The sequence below is a fragment of the Rhinolophus ferrumequinum genome, chromosome 24 (assembly GCF_004115265.2).
Source record: "Rhinolophus ferrumequinum isolate MPI-CBG mRhiFer1 chromosome 24, mRhiFer1_v1.p, whole genome shotgun sequence".
Taxonomy (NCBI): Eukaryota; Metazoa; Chordata; class Mammalia; order Chiroptera; family Rhinolophidae; genus Rhinolophus; species Rhinolophus ferrumequinum.
Window position 1 is genome coordinate 19,581,879 of NC_046307.1, and position 14,323 is coordinate 19,596,201.

At 35.1% G+C, this 14,323-nt stretch overlaps 1 protein-coding gene across 11 annotated transcripts in view; it reads left to right on the forward strand.

Annotated features, from left to right (window-relative positions):
• Window positions 1–14,323, forward strand: part of TCERG1 (transcription elongation regulator 1) — a 54,600-nt gene that overhangs the window by 31,078 nt on the left and 9,199 nt on the right. For 8 of the 11 annotated variants that reach the window (XR_004421948.1, XR_004421949.1, XR_004421950.1 and 5 more), the window contains 4 exons: window positions 1,243–1,378; window positions 2,193–2,282; window positions 7,487–7,605; window positions 11,817–11,967. Coding sequence is in view for 6 of the 11 variants with exons in the window: in XM_033096276.1 (XP_032952167.1) it covers window positions 1,243–1,378; window positions 2,193–2,282; window positions 7,487–7,605; window positions 11,817–11,967 (496 nt within the window). In the remaining 5 variants the exon portion in view is untranslated. Of the gene's footprint in view, window positions 1–125; window positions 225–1,242; window positions 1,379–2,192; window positions 2,283–7,486; window positions 7,606–11,816; window positions 11,968–14,323 lie in introns of all 11 variants that reach the window. The other 3 variants (XR_004421947.1, XM_033096273.1, XM_033096275.1) reach the window with 1 other exon arrangement.

A 14,323-nucleotide genomic window follows, 5' to 3' on the forward strand; every position in this document is an offset into this window, starting at 1 on the left:
GTTTTCATTAGTTATATTTCTTGGATGTCTTTTAACTCTTATTTAAATAGTTCTTAAATAAATTATAAGAGGGTATATATTGTTGGGCAAATTGCTTTTACCTGTTTGTTTTGTGCATATCTTAGGTCACAGACTATCTCGCTAAGTTCCTGCAGGTCACGGACTATGTCTTCTATTTCTTTTGATTCATACCCTAAGTTAATTACCTCTCACCATATTTATAGGTTAGCCTTAGTTTTATTTAAATTTTCTGGGCCACCTTAACTTTTGAATTTTCTGATGTTCTGTGTTTTTAATTCCCTTAAATTTATGTAGGGATTATGAACCAATTTTATTTTTATACTGAGCAGATCATATTTAAGAAGTAAGATGTGCTCAAACACACTCAGCTTTTGAATTACTTCATTTATTTTTTGATTATTCACATGAACGGGCCTCCTTCATAGTACAGATGTTTGAGAGGTGACTCGATTTCATGTTCACAATCTCCCTTGAGTACCATACAGCAGCAGGGTTGCCCTTAGCCCTGGGGTCATTTTGGAGGAGCAAGAAGTAGTTTAGTCATTGATGAACAGTTCTAATTCCACCTCACTACTCCTGGGCCTATGTTGCTCTCTGGAACCTGTTCTTCAGCTTAAATCTCAACTTATCACCCAGAAAGTGAGTAAAAAAAATGTCAGGTAGGTAAGGTATATATCTCACATATCTACTTGGCCAAGTTTGCAGATATGTTAATTTTATTTTCAAAATAAATATTTGAGATTACTAAGACATACCAATTTTTATTAGATTTAAAAACTATCTTATGCATTTATAACGTAAAACATTTTGGAGAATACTGTTTTTCCTGTATCATTTCAAGAACTAAAAATTATATTCTGTGCTGTTCAATTCTCAGACATAAAATTTTACTGCAATGTGAGATAAGTTTTTTGTTTTTTTTAAGTAAGATAGTACATTTTGTGTATCAACTAGTGTCAGGGAGAGACAGCACAGTAAAGGTATATTATTTTTCCTACAATGTAGCCATTGTAACATCATTAGAAGTTCATTGTAAGTTTGTTATTAAAATGAAAGTTGCTTATCCCTTAGAGTTCATTTAAAGCCCTCAGTATAATTTGTTTTTGCCAAAAATATGCTGCTCAGTAGTGAGTCTTGAATATTCCATTCATTTTAAGATTTTAGTAAGATTCCTTATTAATACTTTGTCAGTTGATGCCTTATATTTTTTATTTTTTATAGGAGAGACGATAATAAAGACATTGATTCAGAGAAAGAAGCTGCAATGGAAGCTGAAATTAAAGCTGCCCGAGAAAGGGCCATTGTCCCTCTGGAGGCCCGAATGAAGCAGTTCAAGGACATGCTGCTAGAGAGAGGGGTCAGAAAACAATCTTTGGGGGAGATATTTCTGTTTTGTATAAGTAATATAAATATGTCTTGCTAAAAGGTCAAATCTAAGGTTAGTGCGCTTGTTGTGGGGGGGATGAGGGAAGCCTATGAAATTACTGTTCTTTGTCAGGCAGCCGCTTCTTGGCTAATTATGTCATGCTTAACTAAATGCCATTGACCGTCCTTTTAAGTACAAATAACATTTTAACATTTATTGGGTCATTAAACTTTGGTGAGTAATGTAAGACGAGTATTAACATTGCGGAATGGCGGACGACCCGGGATAGGTAAGGTATATACGATTCTTCCTTTAATATCTTCAGAATGGATTATGATGAAAGGAGAACTGGTCCTTTGTGATATTGTTATTAATGACGCTTAATTAAGAAGGGATTTCAACGTTTTGGTTATGTGCACAGACTCGTGAATAAGTAAAATTCTCGATTTTAAATCAACATTGTTCGCAAGATTGGAGCAAGCATAGGAAACCAAAATGCAGATCTTCAAGGCTTTTTCTGATGTACTGATTTTTAAAATGTCACACAGTAGTGGTTATTTTAATGAGTAATTAAGTGTGTGTTATTTCTATATAATATAGAAATGTTCAGAGCCAATTAGTGTGGAAATTTTTGCTATTGCCAGCTTCCCACTGCTTGTCATTTATTAGTGATGGAAACTTCAGGATGGTTTTTATTGTGTCTCCTTTTTAAGCAGATGTCCTGTAGATTTCAAGTAAAAGTATGTGACCTTTATGTTTTTAGAGTCAACTTAATTACGAGGGCAATATACTTTTTATTTTAAAGGTGTCTGCTTTTTCAACGTGGGAGAAGGAGTTGCACAAGATAGTTTTTGACCCTCGGTACTTACTTCTCAACCCTAAGGAGAGAAAACAGGTAAAAGGAAAATAACGTTTACGAAATGTATATCACTCGCCAATATAAATTTTAAATTGTAAGGAATAAAGTACCATCCTTTATTTCTTTTCCCCTTTTCCTAACACTACTACTTTAAAACAGAGTCTCAGATCTTGGAACACAGTCGTCCTCTAGGTGGACATTTCTGCCTTGGATATTATTTTTGCTTTTATGGGCATGGTTATTGCCTCATGGAGATTTTGTCCTTATGCCTCATACACACTGAGGTTATAGCTAAGGTTTCCAAATCCATTTCAAGTGCATTTATTAATTTATTTTTTCATTGGGCAAATGATGCAAATTTCGGGTAGAAAAATGGCAAAGTGTAAATGAGTAAAAAGGAAAAAAAGACCACTTATAATTCTACCCAGCAAATAGGACCACCTTTGAACACTGGTTTATAGCCTTCCTGACCACTTCGTGTGTGTGTGTGTGTGTGTGTGTGTGTGTGTGTGTGTGTGTCCGTGTAATGTAGATAGACAACACTGGAAGACCTAACGTGTCTCACACACTACACACATGAAGTCCACATCTATGGTGAAAATGTCTTTTCACCATAAACTTTGAGAAATGATGGACACTTCAGGGTCTCTGCTGAATGAGAGTTGTTTTCTTACTGAGTTGCCATTTATTCCCTTGATAATTCAGTGGCATGGGATCTCATGGTGATTACTTCTTTCTCTAAAGCATTACACACTTCCAACTTACATAATTTCTGAATTACCTGGATCACTCCGACAGGGATTTCTATAACATAGTATGTTAAACCACTGGCTGTAGCATTGTTGAGCTTATAAGATTTCCTTTGGCAACAACAGTGTCCTTCTTCCATATTTGTAATTTAATGGTTGGAATAATTCTCTACACAATTTGTGCATATAGGTCTAACCATAGAGTTTTTATGAAAAGAGGAAATTTACAGTGTGCCAGACATGTATTTTAGTACTTGTAATAGAAAGACATGCCTTTCCAAACATATTTACATCAGCATTTCAAACACAGTACTCTTTAAAAACAAAAAGAAAAAATGATTGTGTGTGATGGTCTTTCTCACTTGAGTTGTTGGCCCTATCAAAACTTGTTCATCAGCCTTAATTCTTAACTTGTCTCCACTGTAAATTTCAAGTCTATCGGCAAATCTACATCCAAGAACTTTTCTAAATGCAACTTCTTACCATTTTCCCTGATTTACACCACCAAACTATAATACAACTCTGAACGTTTGTGTAGCCCCTAATTGATCTTGCTTCCTTCCATCCATTCTTGCTTCTGTGTAGTCAAGTTCTTTTTCCACACAGCAGCCAGACTAATTTTGAAGTTTAAGTGACAAATTAAGGCAGTGGTCCGTTGCTTAACATCTGTGCAGTGCTTCCCATCTTGTTTAGGATAAAATTGAAACTGTTTATCATGGCCTGTAAGATTCTGCATGTGTTCACGCCTGCAAACTTTTTGAAGCTCTTTTACATTTATTTATTCATTCTAGCCACCCTGGCCTTGATATGCCTTGAACAAGCCAGGCACATTCTGGTACTTCCTATTTCCTCTGCCTGGAATGTTTTCTCCCAGGTGTTTGCATAGCTGCCTTCATCATTTCATTCAGGTCCTTGTCCAAATGCCTTCTGATCAACCTGTCTAATGTTTAACCTAAATATCCCTGAAGACTTACTTGAAAACTTTTCTAACTTCAACTTAAACTTAAAAACTTTTCTAACATTTTGTTCGTGAGTTGATGTTATAAGAAAATAACTGCTTAAAATAGAGAACATAAAGCCAAGTGTATTGGGAAGCATGACACCATAATTAGGAGAAAGTTAGAAGCATGCAAGTAACAGAACTCCTACTAATTTTCTGAGATGTTCTTTCTCAGAGAAGAATTCCTAACCCTGGTGTGGGTTATCCCAAAGGAGGGGATGTGACGTTTCCTCCAGCTTCTGAAAAGAAAGTTAATATAGAGTCACTTGAATTTTATTTATAATTTTAATACTTTTTTTATAAGTAAGAAAGTATATACTGAGAAAAGAGTAGGATTGGAAACAACTCTCCCCTTCACATCAGCATGCAGTTACTTTCATGATTTACTGCAGTGCTATATTTAGGAAGTATTGAAAATGACCTACTTGCCTAGCAGGGGACTGGTGAGACAGTTAGAGATGTTTCTGTGTGGCTGTTACAGACTGGTGGAGGTACATATACATATACATATACATGTGCATATGCATACGCACACACGCACACACATACACAGAGGATGCCCCAAAAATTGTGTACACATGACTTGTATTCATCTTTTGTTATTGGTATATATTACTACAATTTTAGTAGTTTTTTTCCTTTTTTAAAATGTGTTACATTTTTTTGGCACCGCGTGTGTGTGTGTGTTTTATATATATAGACTGACCTGGAAAGATATCTAAGGCATTTTAAAGAAAACATTTTATTTTGGTCTTTTCTCAAAGATATGCATGCACGTACTTAAAGAGCCCAATAACTCTGTATGTTATTAAAAATATCAGAGTGCTGCCCCAATTTTACCTTCCTGAAGACATTTCTTCCAGAGCCTTGTGACTTACTTCAGTCTGGACTGGTTGCCTGTCCAGACTGGACCTGGTGTACGCTGTCATTTTTGAGGAGGACAGCTCTTTACCATTACCCTGGGGAATTTCCTTCATCTCTCTGGTTTTTGCTGGGGGCGGGAGTTCACCTGTTCCCTACATCATAAGTCTTTTCTTACTTGGTTTATTCCTTTTTGATGCATTCCATCCCTGTAGTAGCTTCTTGAGAAAACATGCATAGGAAATACATATTTAAGGCCTTATATTTTTAAAAACATGTTTATTATATCCTAATTTGAAATTGTTTGGCTGGCTAAGGAATTTGAAGTTGGAAATTTTTTTCCTTCAGGATTTTGAAGGCTTTGCTCTACTTCTAGTTTTAGTGTTTTTGAAGCCCGTGTGTTACCTGTTCCTTTGTATGTGGACCTGTTTCTTTATTTTTCCTCTGGGTAAGCATGTGGGATCTTTCTTTCCTTAGTCCTTAGTGTTCTGAAATTTAGTGATTATGTACCCTGTTGGAATGGTCTATTGTACTGGGCACTTGCTGGTTCTTTCAATGTGGAAACACATCTTTCAATTCTGGTTTACTTTTTGATTTACTTTTCTTATTTGCTTCTGTTTCCTTTTTCATTCTGGGACAGAATTTGCCCTTCTGGTTCGGTCTGCACAGTTTCTTTTCTGTCCTGTTTTCTACCTCTGCCTTTGGTTTTAACTTTCTAGATGATTTCTGCAATTAGTTTTTTTATTTCTTCTGTTATCTTTTAATTTCTAGGATTTCTTTGAGTTTTTCTTGTTTTCCTGAGCTATCTTAACATACTCGTATAGTGGGGCTCTTACCATTGGGGGCTTTATTGTAGAGCAATGATTCTCGTCCAGGGGCATTTTGGTTATCACAGCTGAGGGGATGCTGCTGCACACTATTGGGCCCAAATGTGAAAAGCGTTGAGGTTGGAAAACCCTGCTGTGGGGCGATTTAGGCTGGTTTGTTGATTCCCGGCAACAAGTAATTTTTAGGCTAGTCAGATTCTGGATAAGAACTTGCAGCCTCCTGGCTGGAAGGCACAGTTTTTGCTTTGATTCTGAGAGAACTGTGTTACAATGTTTGCTTAATTCCTACATTCTCAGTCTGGCATACCTCATTTCTAATTCATATTCCCCCAAGTCCAGAGATTCTGTGTTATCTTCTAGAGCAGGGTCAGCATATTTTTAACATAAAGGGTCAGGTAATATTTTAGGCTTTGTGGGCCATCTGGTCTCTGTCACAGTTGTGTAACTGCTGTTGTGACGGAGTCCCATAGATGTAAGTAAAGGAATGAGCAGGACTATTCAAATAAAGCTTTATTGATGGACACTGAAATTTGGGTTTCATTTAATTTTCATATGTCATGAAATTTTCTGCTGTTTTTCTATCCAACCATTTAAAAATGTCAAAACTGTTGTTGGGCTGTATCAAAAGAGGCAGCAGGCCAGATATGGCCAGCATATCATGATTTGCCAACTCTTCTTGCTCTAGAGAACAGCTACTTGCCTTTTACTGAAGTTCAGAAGTGGCAGTGCCCCCCAGAAAGATAAACTTGGCGGGAGAGGGCTAATGATTGTACTGCTTCTTAAACAGCCTTATTGTAGCTGTACCGCACTCACTTCCAAGGGTGTTTGGTGCTACCAGTTCCTGAGCTGTTTGAAGATTCTCTAATAAAAAAAATGCTTCCTTTGTTTTCTTGATTGTTGGTTTAGGATCAGCTTTCTTGTGTCTGCCAAATCCTTTACCACTTGTTCGTCTGCTTTTCAACTTACAGAGTTACTGTTTCTCTTTTTTCCATTTCCCTGTTCTTGTTGGTTTGTGGCTTAAAAAAAGAAATCCCTCTACTGTCATTTTATTAGTGTTTGAAGAAGGCAGGATATAGGTGTGCATGCTCTGTTCTTCCTCTTGACTATACATTATTAAGCGGGAAACAGGTAAAGCATGGTTACATTTTGGTGAAAATAATTATTTTCTTAAAGAGAAGTTCAGAAATAAAATTAAACTATAGATTCCATACTTTTTTTTTTCCTAGAAGGGAGTTGAGAGGACTGATTAATCTTAAACATTTCTAAATTGCTTGAAATTTTTTTAATAAGCATGTATTCAGTTTATAATTAGGAAAAATAAATGAGGGGCTTTTAACTTTTCTATTCCGGAAGCCTGAGCAGAAGACTATATGTTTCTATAGTGCTATTGATTAGAGCTTTAAAGTGAGACTTGCTATAGATCAGGGGTGTCCAAACTGCGGCCCGTGGGCCAACTGCGGCCCGCGATCCATTGTTAATTGGCCCGCAGCAAATTCCAAAAATATATTTAGTTTACGTAAATAAACCAGGTGAGGCAATACGTACTTCACCTCGAGTGAGTGGCCCGGCTGTTTGTGTGTTTTACCGCATATGGCCCTTGGTGGAAAACGTTGAAAAAAATTTGGACACCCCTGCTATAGATAATCTGCATATGATTGAGTTACCTGTAGTTATCTATTTTTCCTACTATAGATTGGGCAGAGATAGTGACTTAGTATTTTTTTTTAATAGATTCCATAATTTGGTTCTTAAATTATCTACATGAAAGACTAACTTGTCAAAATTGGTTTATTTTTGTAATAGGTATTTGATCAGTATGTAAAGACCAGGGCAGAGGAAGAACGCAGGGAAAAGAAAAACAAAATAATGCAAGCCAAGGAAGATTTCAAAAAAATGATGGAAGAAGCAAAATTTAATCCCAGGTATGTAGTTCATTACTGTCAGCTATCAAAATATGTATGTGTTTTCTCCTAAGATCAGTTGAAAATAATTTTTTAAAAATTATATTTATGATCTTTTGGATATTTGGACATGAAAAGCTTCTTATTTGATCTTTGATTTCTGCCTTTCTAATTTTCATTCTTAATATATTTCCTTTAGAGGAATCCCTGGTTCTGTATGAGAGAAATTGGTTTTCAAGAAGGGTAACTTTGTTTTAAATGCTTCCCTGTGGGAACAAGTTTCCTTCTCTAGAAACGAGTAAATAATAGAAAATCTGTCCCTGTCTTCTTTACACATAATAAATTTCAGAGCAGGGACATTATTTTGATTGAATTTCGTTTCAGTTTTCTAAGGTCTAGATTATAGTTTTGTCTGACGTTTTCAATTCATTCTTAATATGTATTGAATATATGTAATGGGCTAAAGAAAATGAGATATTTTACACTAGCGTTATAATAATAATAGCATCAATTATTGGGCATTTTATGTGCCCTTAAAGATACATGTATGAACTTACACATACATTTTTACATATATGCACCTAAAATGTCCATATGTATACACACACACGCACACACACATAGTATCTCGTTCAATTTTCAAAACAGCCAATATGGTTTAGGTACTCATCATACCCATTTTACAGATAAGGAAAATAAGACATAAGCAAATTAGGTAACTTGCCCAAATGAATGTGGGATTTCAGCTAGATTCCAGTGTTACACAAAATAGTCCAGGCAGGAAGAATGCTTTCTTATTTATGCCTTAGTTGTGGTAGTAGTGGGATTAGGTAATTGTGAATACCTCAGAACATGTAGAATTTCTAAAACTGTAAGGTAGAGTCATGGAGTCTAGATTAAATGGCACTTTTTATAAAAGTTCATCTTGTTTCAAGTTATTTTTGTCAGTGGAATGATGTTTGAGAAAGTATATTTTGTATTATAATTTTATATTTGAAATATGAAGAGAAACCTGCTGTGGCGTTGATGTAAATTTCTGGAAATAAAGCCTATAGAAGATTGTGGCTATGAAGAATATAAAATCCTTCAGTGAGTGATAGTTTCAGACTCTCCAGAGGGCTTAGGCTTTTTCTTAATTTAAAGAGTGAGCTCATGGATCGTGGTAGTTGAGACTGGGTTGTAAAAGACATTTTTGGAGGCAGTTGAGGAATTTTGAACATGGATTATTATTACATGATATTAGAGAATTAGTAATTTTCTTGAGTATTGTGGTAATGGAGAAAAAGGGATTTACTCTCAGGAGATGCCTGATGAAATATTTATAGATGAAGTCTCATGGTGTTTACAGCTTATTTTCAAATGATTCAACACAATATATGTATTTGTTAAAACCCTTTGTGGGTCTGGGAATGATTGAGACCCAAAGGTTTTCCTTTTGTGGATTTGATGAAGTAAGTGTTACGGTGTCACAGTACCCAATTGATGTTCTTTGGAGCAGATGGAATAGTTAGGGTGATCTATGCTATGAGGTTCCTTCAGGTCACATACGTGACCGGAAGTTTTAGTATTTGGGGCATTGTGCTGTATTGGTACATTTAATGCTAGCACAGAAATTAGGACCAATTTTAGTAAGTAGCAGAAAACAAGGAAGAATAACTTAAAAGAGAAAATATTATCCACTGACCAAAACTTTTCTGAACTGGGAAAAGACCACTATCACAAAACTGTTTGGTAGAGTTTGTAGATATAAAGCACTGGAGTTTATTCCAAGGGAAAGAATGACTGGGGAGAGTTACTTATCTTTAGTGCCTGTCTCTTCTATGTCTTTTTTCTTTTTTAATGGAAATTTTGGGTCAACTCCTGATCACTGTACTGTTCCCCATCCCCTACCATCGGTCATCACCTACCCCACCCCCAACCCTCCCCCACCAAAAAGGATTCTTATACCATGTCTGTTATAAAATAGTTCTTTTTAGAGTTAAAAGATGAGTCATATAAAAACATCTCTGTGGGAATCCAATGCTAAAACTTCATTTTAGTCTGTTCTGGTAAAAATTATTAATTATTTTACCTATTATAAATAATATAAATAAGTGTAAAATAATTGAATTCTCACTTTTATACATTAATTTTACATTTTTAAAAAGGTTTATTCTTTAATCGCAGTTTTGCGTTTTCTGTCCTAAAATTATAAAGCAAGGTGCTTAATTTATTATGGAAAAAAAACATTTAGTGGACTACATGTGATCTTTTTTTTGAGATACACTTCTGTTTTACCTTAGAATTTTATTGTGGTTACATATCCATTGTTCAAACCAGGTTTGCAATATATCTTGTTAAAAATGTTAATGAAATTAGATATTGAAAGAAATATCTAATATAAAAGATTATTAGAATCTGGCTGGTTAGCAAAGCTTAAAAATAGTAAATGTTAGCTGTGAGTGGTACTTGTAATCTTCAGTTGATGTTTTAAATTCTTTATAATTAAAGCCTGTAATGTTTAACACATAAGTTTAATTTGCATTAAAATAGTTAAATAGTTTTTAAAGAGGGAAAATAAGCTTCATTTTCTCCTCTTAAAACATGCTAAATATGGAGTGTTTATTATAAGAGTAAATTCTTATTATAGAAGGAAAAACCTTTAGATATTAAAATATGTCTAAATACATGAAAGCTGTGTATAAATGCCTTTTATTCATGAAGAAACTTTTGTTTTATACCTATCCTCATTAGCCCTCGTAGGCTTCATCCTTGTATTTAGCCTGCTTGGTGTTTGCTGGGCTTTTTGGATCTATACATTAATGTTTTTCATTAAATTTAGAAAGTTTTTGTTCGGTAATTTTTCTGCTGATTCACTCTTTTCTCTTTTAGGATTCTAATCACACATATATCAAAGTGTTTGATGTTATCTTACATGTCCCTGAGACTGTTCTCTCCCTCCCCTCCAATATTATTTTCTGGGTCCTCCTTTGATGAGAGAATTCCAACCGATCTAACTTCAAGTTACTGACTCTTGGTTCTCTCTCTACTCTCGTGTTAAGTCCATCCAGTGAAAATTTCCTGTCAGTTCTGTTTTATATTTTCCACATCTCTGCTCAAACTCCATATTCGTTCATTGACCATGTTTTAATTCTTTGAACCTATTTTGATTTAATTTTTTCAACATAATTTAAAGTATCTGTCTAAGACAACATCTGGGCATCTTGGGTTCCATTTCTATTGGCTTTTAAGTTTTTTGTCTATGGATCACATGTTTCTTTGTATGTTTAGTTATTTTTAATTGAATATTGGAAATTGTGGATAATAGGTAGAGATTCTGGAGTCTGTTATCTTCCTCCGAAGAGTGTAAATTCTTGCTTTAGCAGGCAGTTCAGTTACTGGCTGATCACCTTAATTTTAGGTTTGATTTTATGCTTTGTTAGTGTGGATCTTAGAAACTGGAAGGTATTTCTCTCAACCTCCCAACTTTGTCTCCCTGGTGGATTTTTTGGTCATTGTCCTAATACTGTTTTTTTTGCAGCATTACTCAGTTTCTGGTATCTCCTTTTTGCTTTTAACCGTGTAGCAGCTTGGTACAGGAGGTGGTCTTCCTGTCTTACACAGCTTGGCCTTGGCCGTGGCCTCCTGGGGAATCCCTCTGTGGTATTCTTCTGGGGCACCCTCTCACTTGAGCGTCTTCTCTGGCACATTAGCACCCATACTCGGACCTTTGCTGCATCTCACTCATTGGGATAGTTGTGGTGCTTAGACACCACTAGCTCTCTGCACCGTGGGAGATTGTCCTGAAGCAGAGAGAGGGCAGTGCGCTTGCCTCAGTATGCTGTTCCTGTTGCCCACTGCTTGAAATCAGTTGCCTTTTATATTTTGTCCTGTGTTACAACGTTGTTTATGGAAGGAGAGCTAATTCAGTTAGTTATTCCACCATGGCTAGAAGCAGGCCTCAGCCTCATCTTAGGATGGAAATAGATGAACTCATAAGTCTCTTGAGCTACATAAATTCTTTGCTCTCTGATGTGTGGATCCTCCTGCCACCATACAAGTCTCTAACCACATTTTCACCCTTTAGCCCTTCTTACTCCTTTCTGTAGCTCATTGCTCACTGTTTAGATAGAGGTTGGGATTTAGTGTCTCTTTGGTACACATCCTTGCTGGGACAATGGTATCTTCTGTTATACCTTTCTATAAGCAGAAATAGCTCTACCAAAGTTAGCACACTTGCCATTTTGTTACAGAGCTACTTTTAGTGAATTTGCAGCCAAGCATGCTAAAGATTCACGATTCAAAGCAATTGAAAAGATGAAAGATCGAGAAGCCTTATTTAATGAATTTGTGGCAGCTGCAAGGAAGAAAGAAAAAGAAGATTCGAAGACCAGAGGTGAGAAGGTAAGACGGTTTTAGTTCCAGTAGTGTGATTGATGGAAGTGTCAATGGGAAGGGCCTAAGCTGGTGCTGTGCTTCTAATCTCATGCATGAGCATAAAAGGACCCACATTTACTGTTTAGTCTTTTAAATTAATTTTTATTATATAATTGTTTACATGTGTGTATTCTGTCACTTGACTTCCATAATGCTTATTTTAGTAGCTTCACTAAACTACATAGGTTTGCTTTAAGTTTTTTTAATACTAAGATGCCGGGTAAACCCAGAACTGGTTGTTGATGCCTCTCTGGTGCCAGCTAAGTGCCTGCTAAGATTTCAAGATTCTTTATAGGTGGTAACATTTAAGTTTCAAAAAGCTTCTTTATCTTTTTTGTCCTCTAAAAGCATTTTAGTGACTTTCTAATCTTTTAGTAAACAAATCTCACATGTGAATCATTGCTTATCAGAATTAAAGGTCAGCTATTAAAGATGAATGAATTCCAAATGTCATTTGATAGCAGTGTCAGGAATGGAGAGGAGCTCACCACTGGGGAGCCAGACTGGTAGGGAGATGGCACCAGTGGTGTGTGAACCATCAAAACGTGCAGCTACTCCCCTTAGTGTCCCTGTGTGCTTCGTGAATGGGGAGAAGGAGCCTCTGAAGCCTAATCACTCTTGACATTTCAAATTGTCTCTTATTCCAGGAAGTTAAAATATCATAAATTCTATTAAGAAATGTTAGGGAATTAGTATCACTTTTGCTGGAAAGAAGCCTCTTTCATTGAAAATAACAACAGTATTAGGTGAAATGACTTTTGTCAGAAATGTTTGAAATTTCCTGATTTGTTGGGCCTAAAAGTAGATTTTTCCAGAATTATTTCAGTATTAACATTTTTTTTGTAAATGATTAATTATACTTCTCAGAGGAAACGTGCAAAATTGAGTTCTACTTGAACATCTTATGTGTTATATGAGAAACATGTTGATTGCTAGTTTTGACTTTTAGTTGTAATCTATTTGATTAAAGAAAACCAAGTAAATAAATGATTGATATGGTATGATTTGTATGATTGCTTTCATACAAATTAAATGTTTTTCTCTTTGCATTTGTAACTACTTTTTCTTAAACACTTTTTTAATGTAACTATTTTATGTATTCTGTTTTATAACAAGTGGATAGAGTTTACAGTTTTGTGCTGTGTGGCCTGTCAATCATTTCAGTTCTGACAGCTATCAATCACTGATACGTAAAATATTATGGGATTCCCTAGTGAGGAAAAAATTGATATCTCTCTGTGTGGTAACTTTAGCCTCCCGCAGTTCCAGTACTTTACATTTTTTTAGTCTGTTTCCTTATGAAGTGATGAGAGTTGTGCCCAGAATGTGTTAATTAAAATAAGAAATTAAATAGACATTACATCTAAATCAACCTATTATATTCAGCTTTATTTTCTTTTGATTGTAAAATTTTAATTCTCTAAATTATAGGTTTGGCTTTGTGCCATTACTAAATTAAAAAAAAAAAGGAAGGAAAAAGAAACTGTCTCAGCCAATTTAAAGAATGCAAAATCAATTACTAACTAGGTCATGAAAGCAGAAAACTTTAAGGGTTTAAATATAGTATATTTTATATTCACATTCTGAGAAGTGTTTGGCAAATGAAGTTTTACCACATTCTTCATGACTTTCACTGTATAGTTATTCTTATGAAGTATATTGTCTGTACTGTTTTTTGGTTTTGGTTTTAATCACATTTTAACTGTGTAATTGAATAGCAAGATCACTACCAGTAGCATGCTGGTATATTGGGTGTCTCTTTTCTTGTTATTCTCTAATCGAATCAGTAGCTGAATCAAAAGCCTGTGAAGGACACTTGACTTTTGGTGAAATCTTTTTTCCCCTTCCGTAGACATTTTCAAGTTAAAAGAGTACAGTCATTTTCACGTAGCTTTCACTGGTAATTTTCCATTTTACAAAAAAAGTGCCCCTAAAACTGTTTATTTTTAATAGACTGTTTTGTTTGCCAAAGTGTAGCTACAGTCAAGTTTTTGGTTTTTTAATTACAATTTATTATAACCAATTTTTATAAAATTTTGGTTCAAATAATTTACCATTTGGAACAGCACATTTGAAGTTGCACATAATGCAGTTAATCCTTAAGGCTCAGGGGACTGTTTCTCCCTATTAAATGAAACAGCCTAGATGGTAAGGTACTTTTATTTAAAGTTTACTTTGGTTATGTATCATACATTTAAAAATCTATATCATTTTTACTTTGTAGGCTTTGTATTTAATATTTGAAAATTATTTTAAGTTAATACAAATTCCTATAGCTTAGAAAGATTCCTATTTGATACAGCGTGCATGTTTTATTTACCTT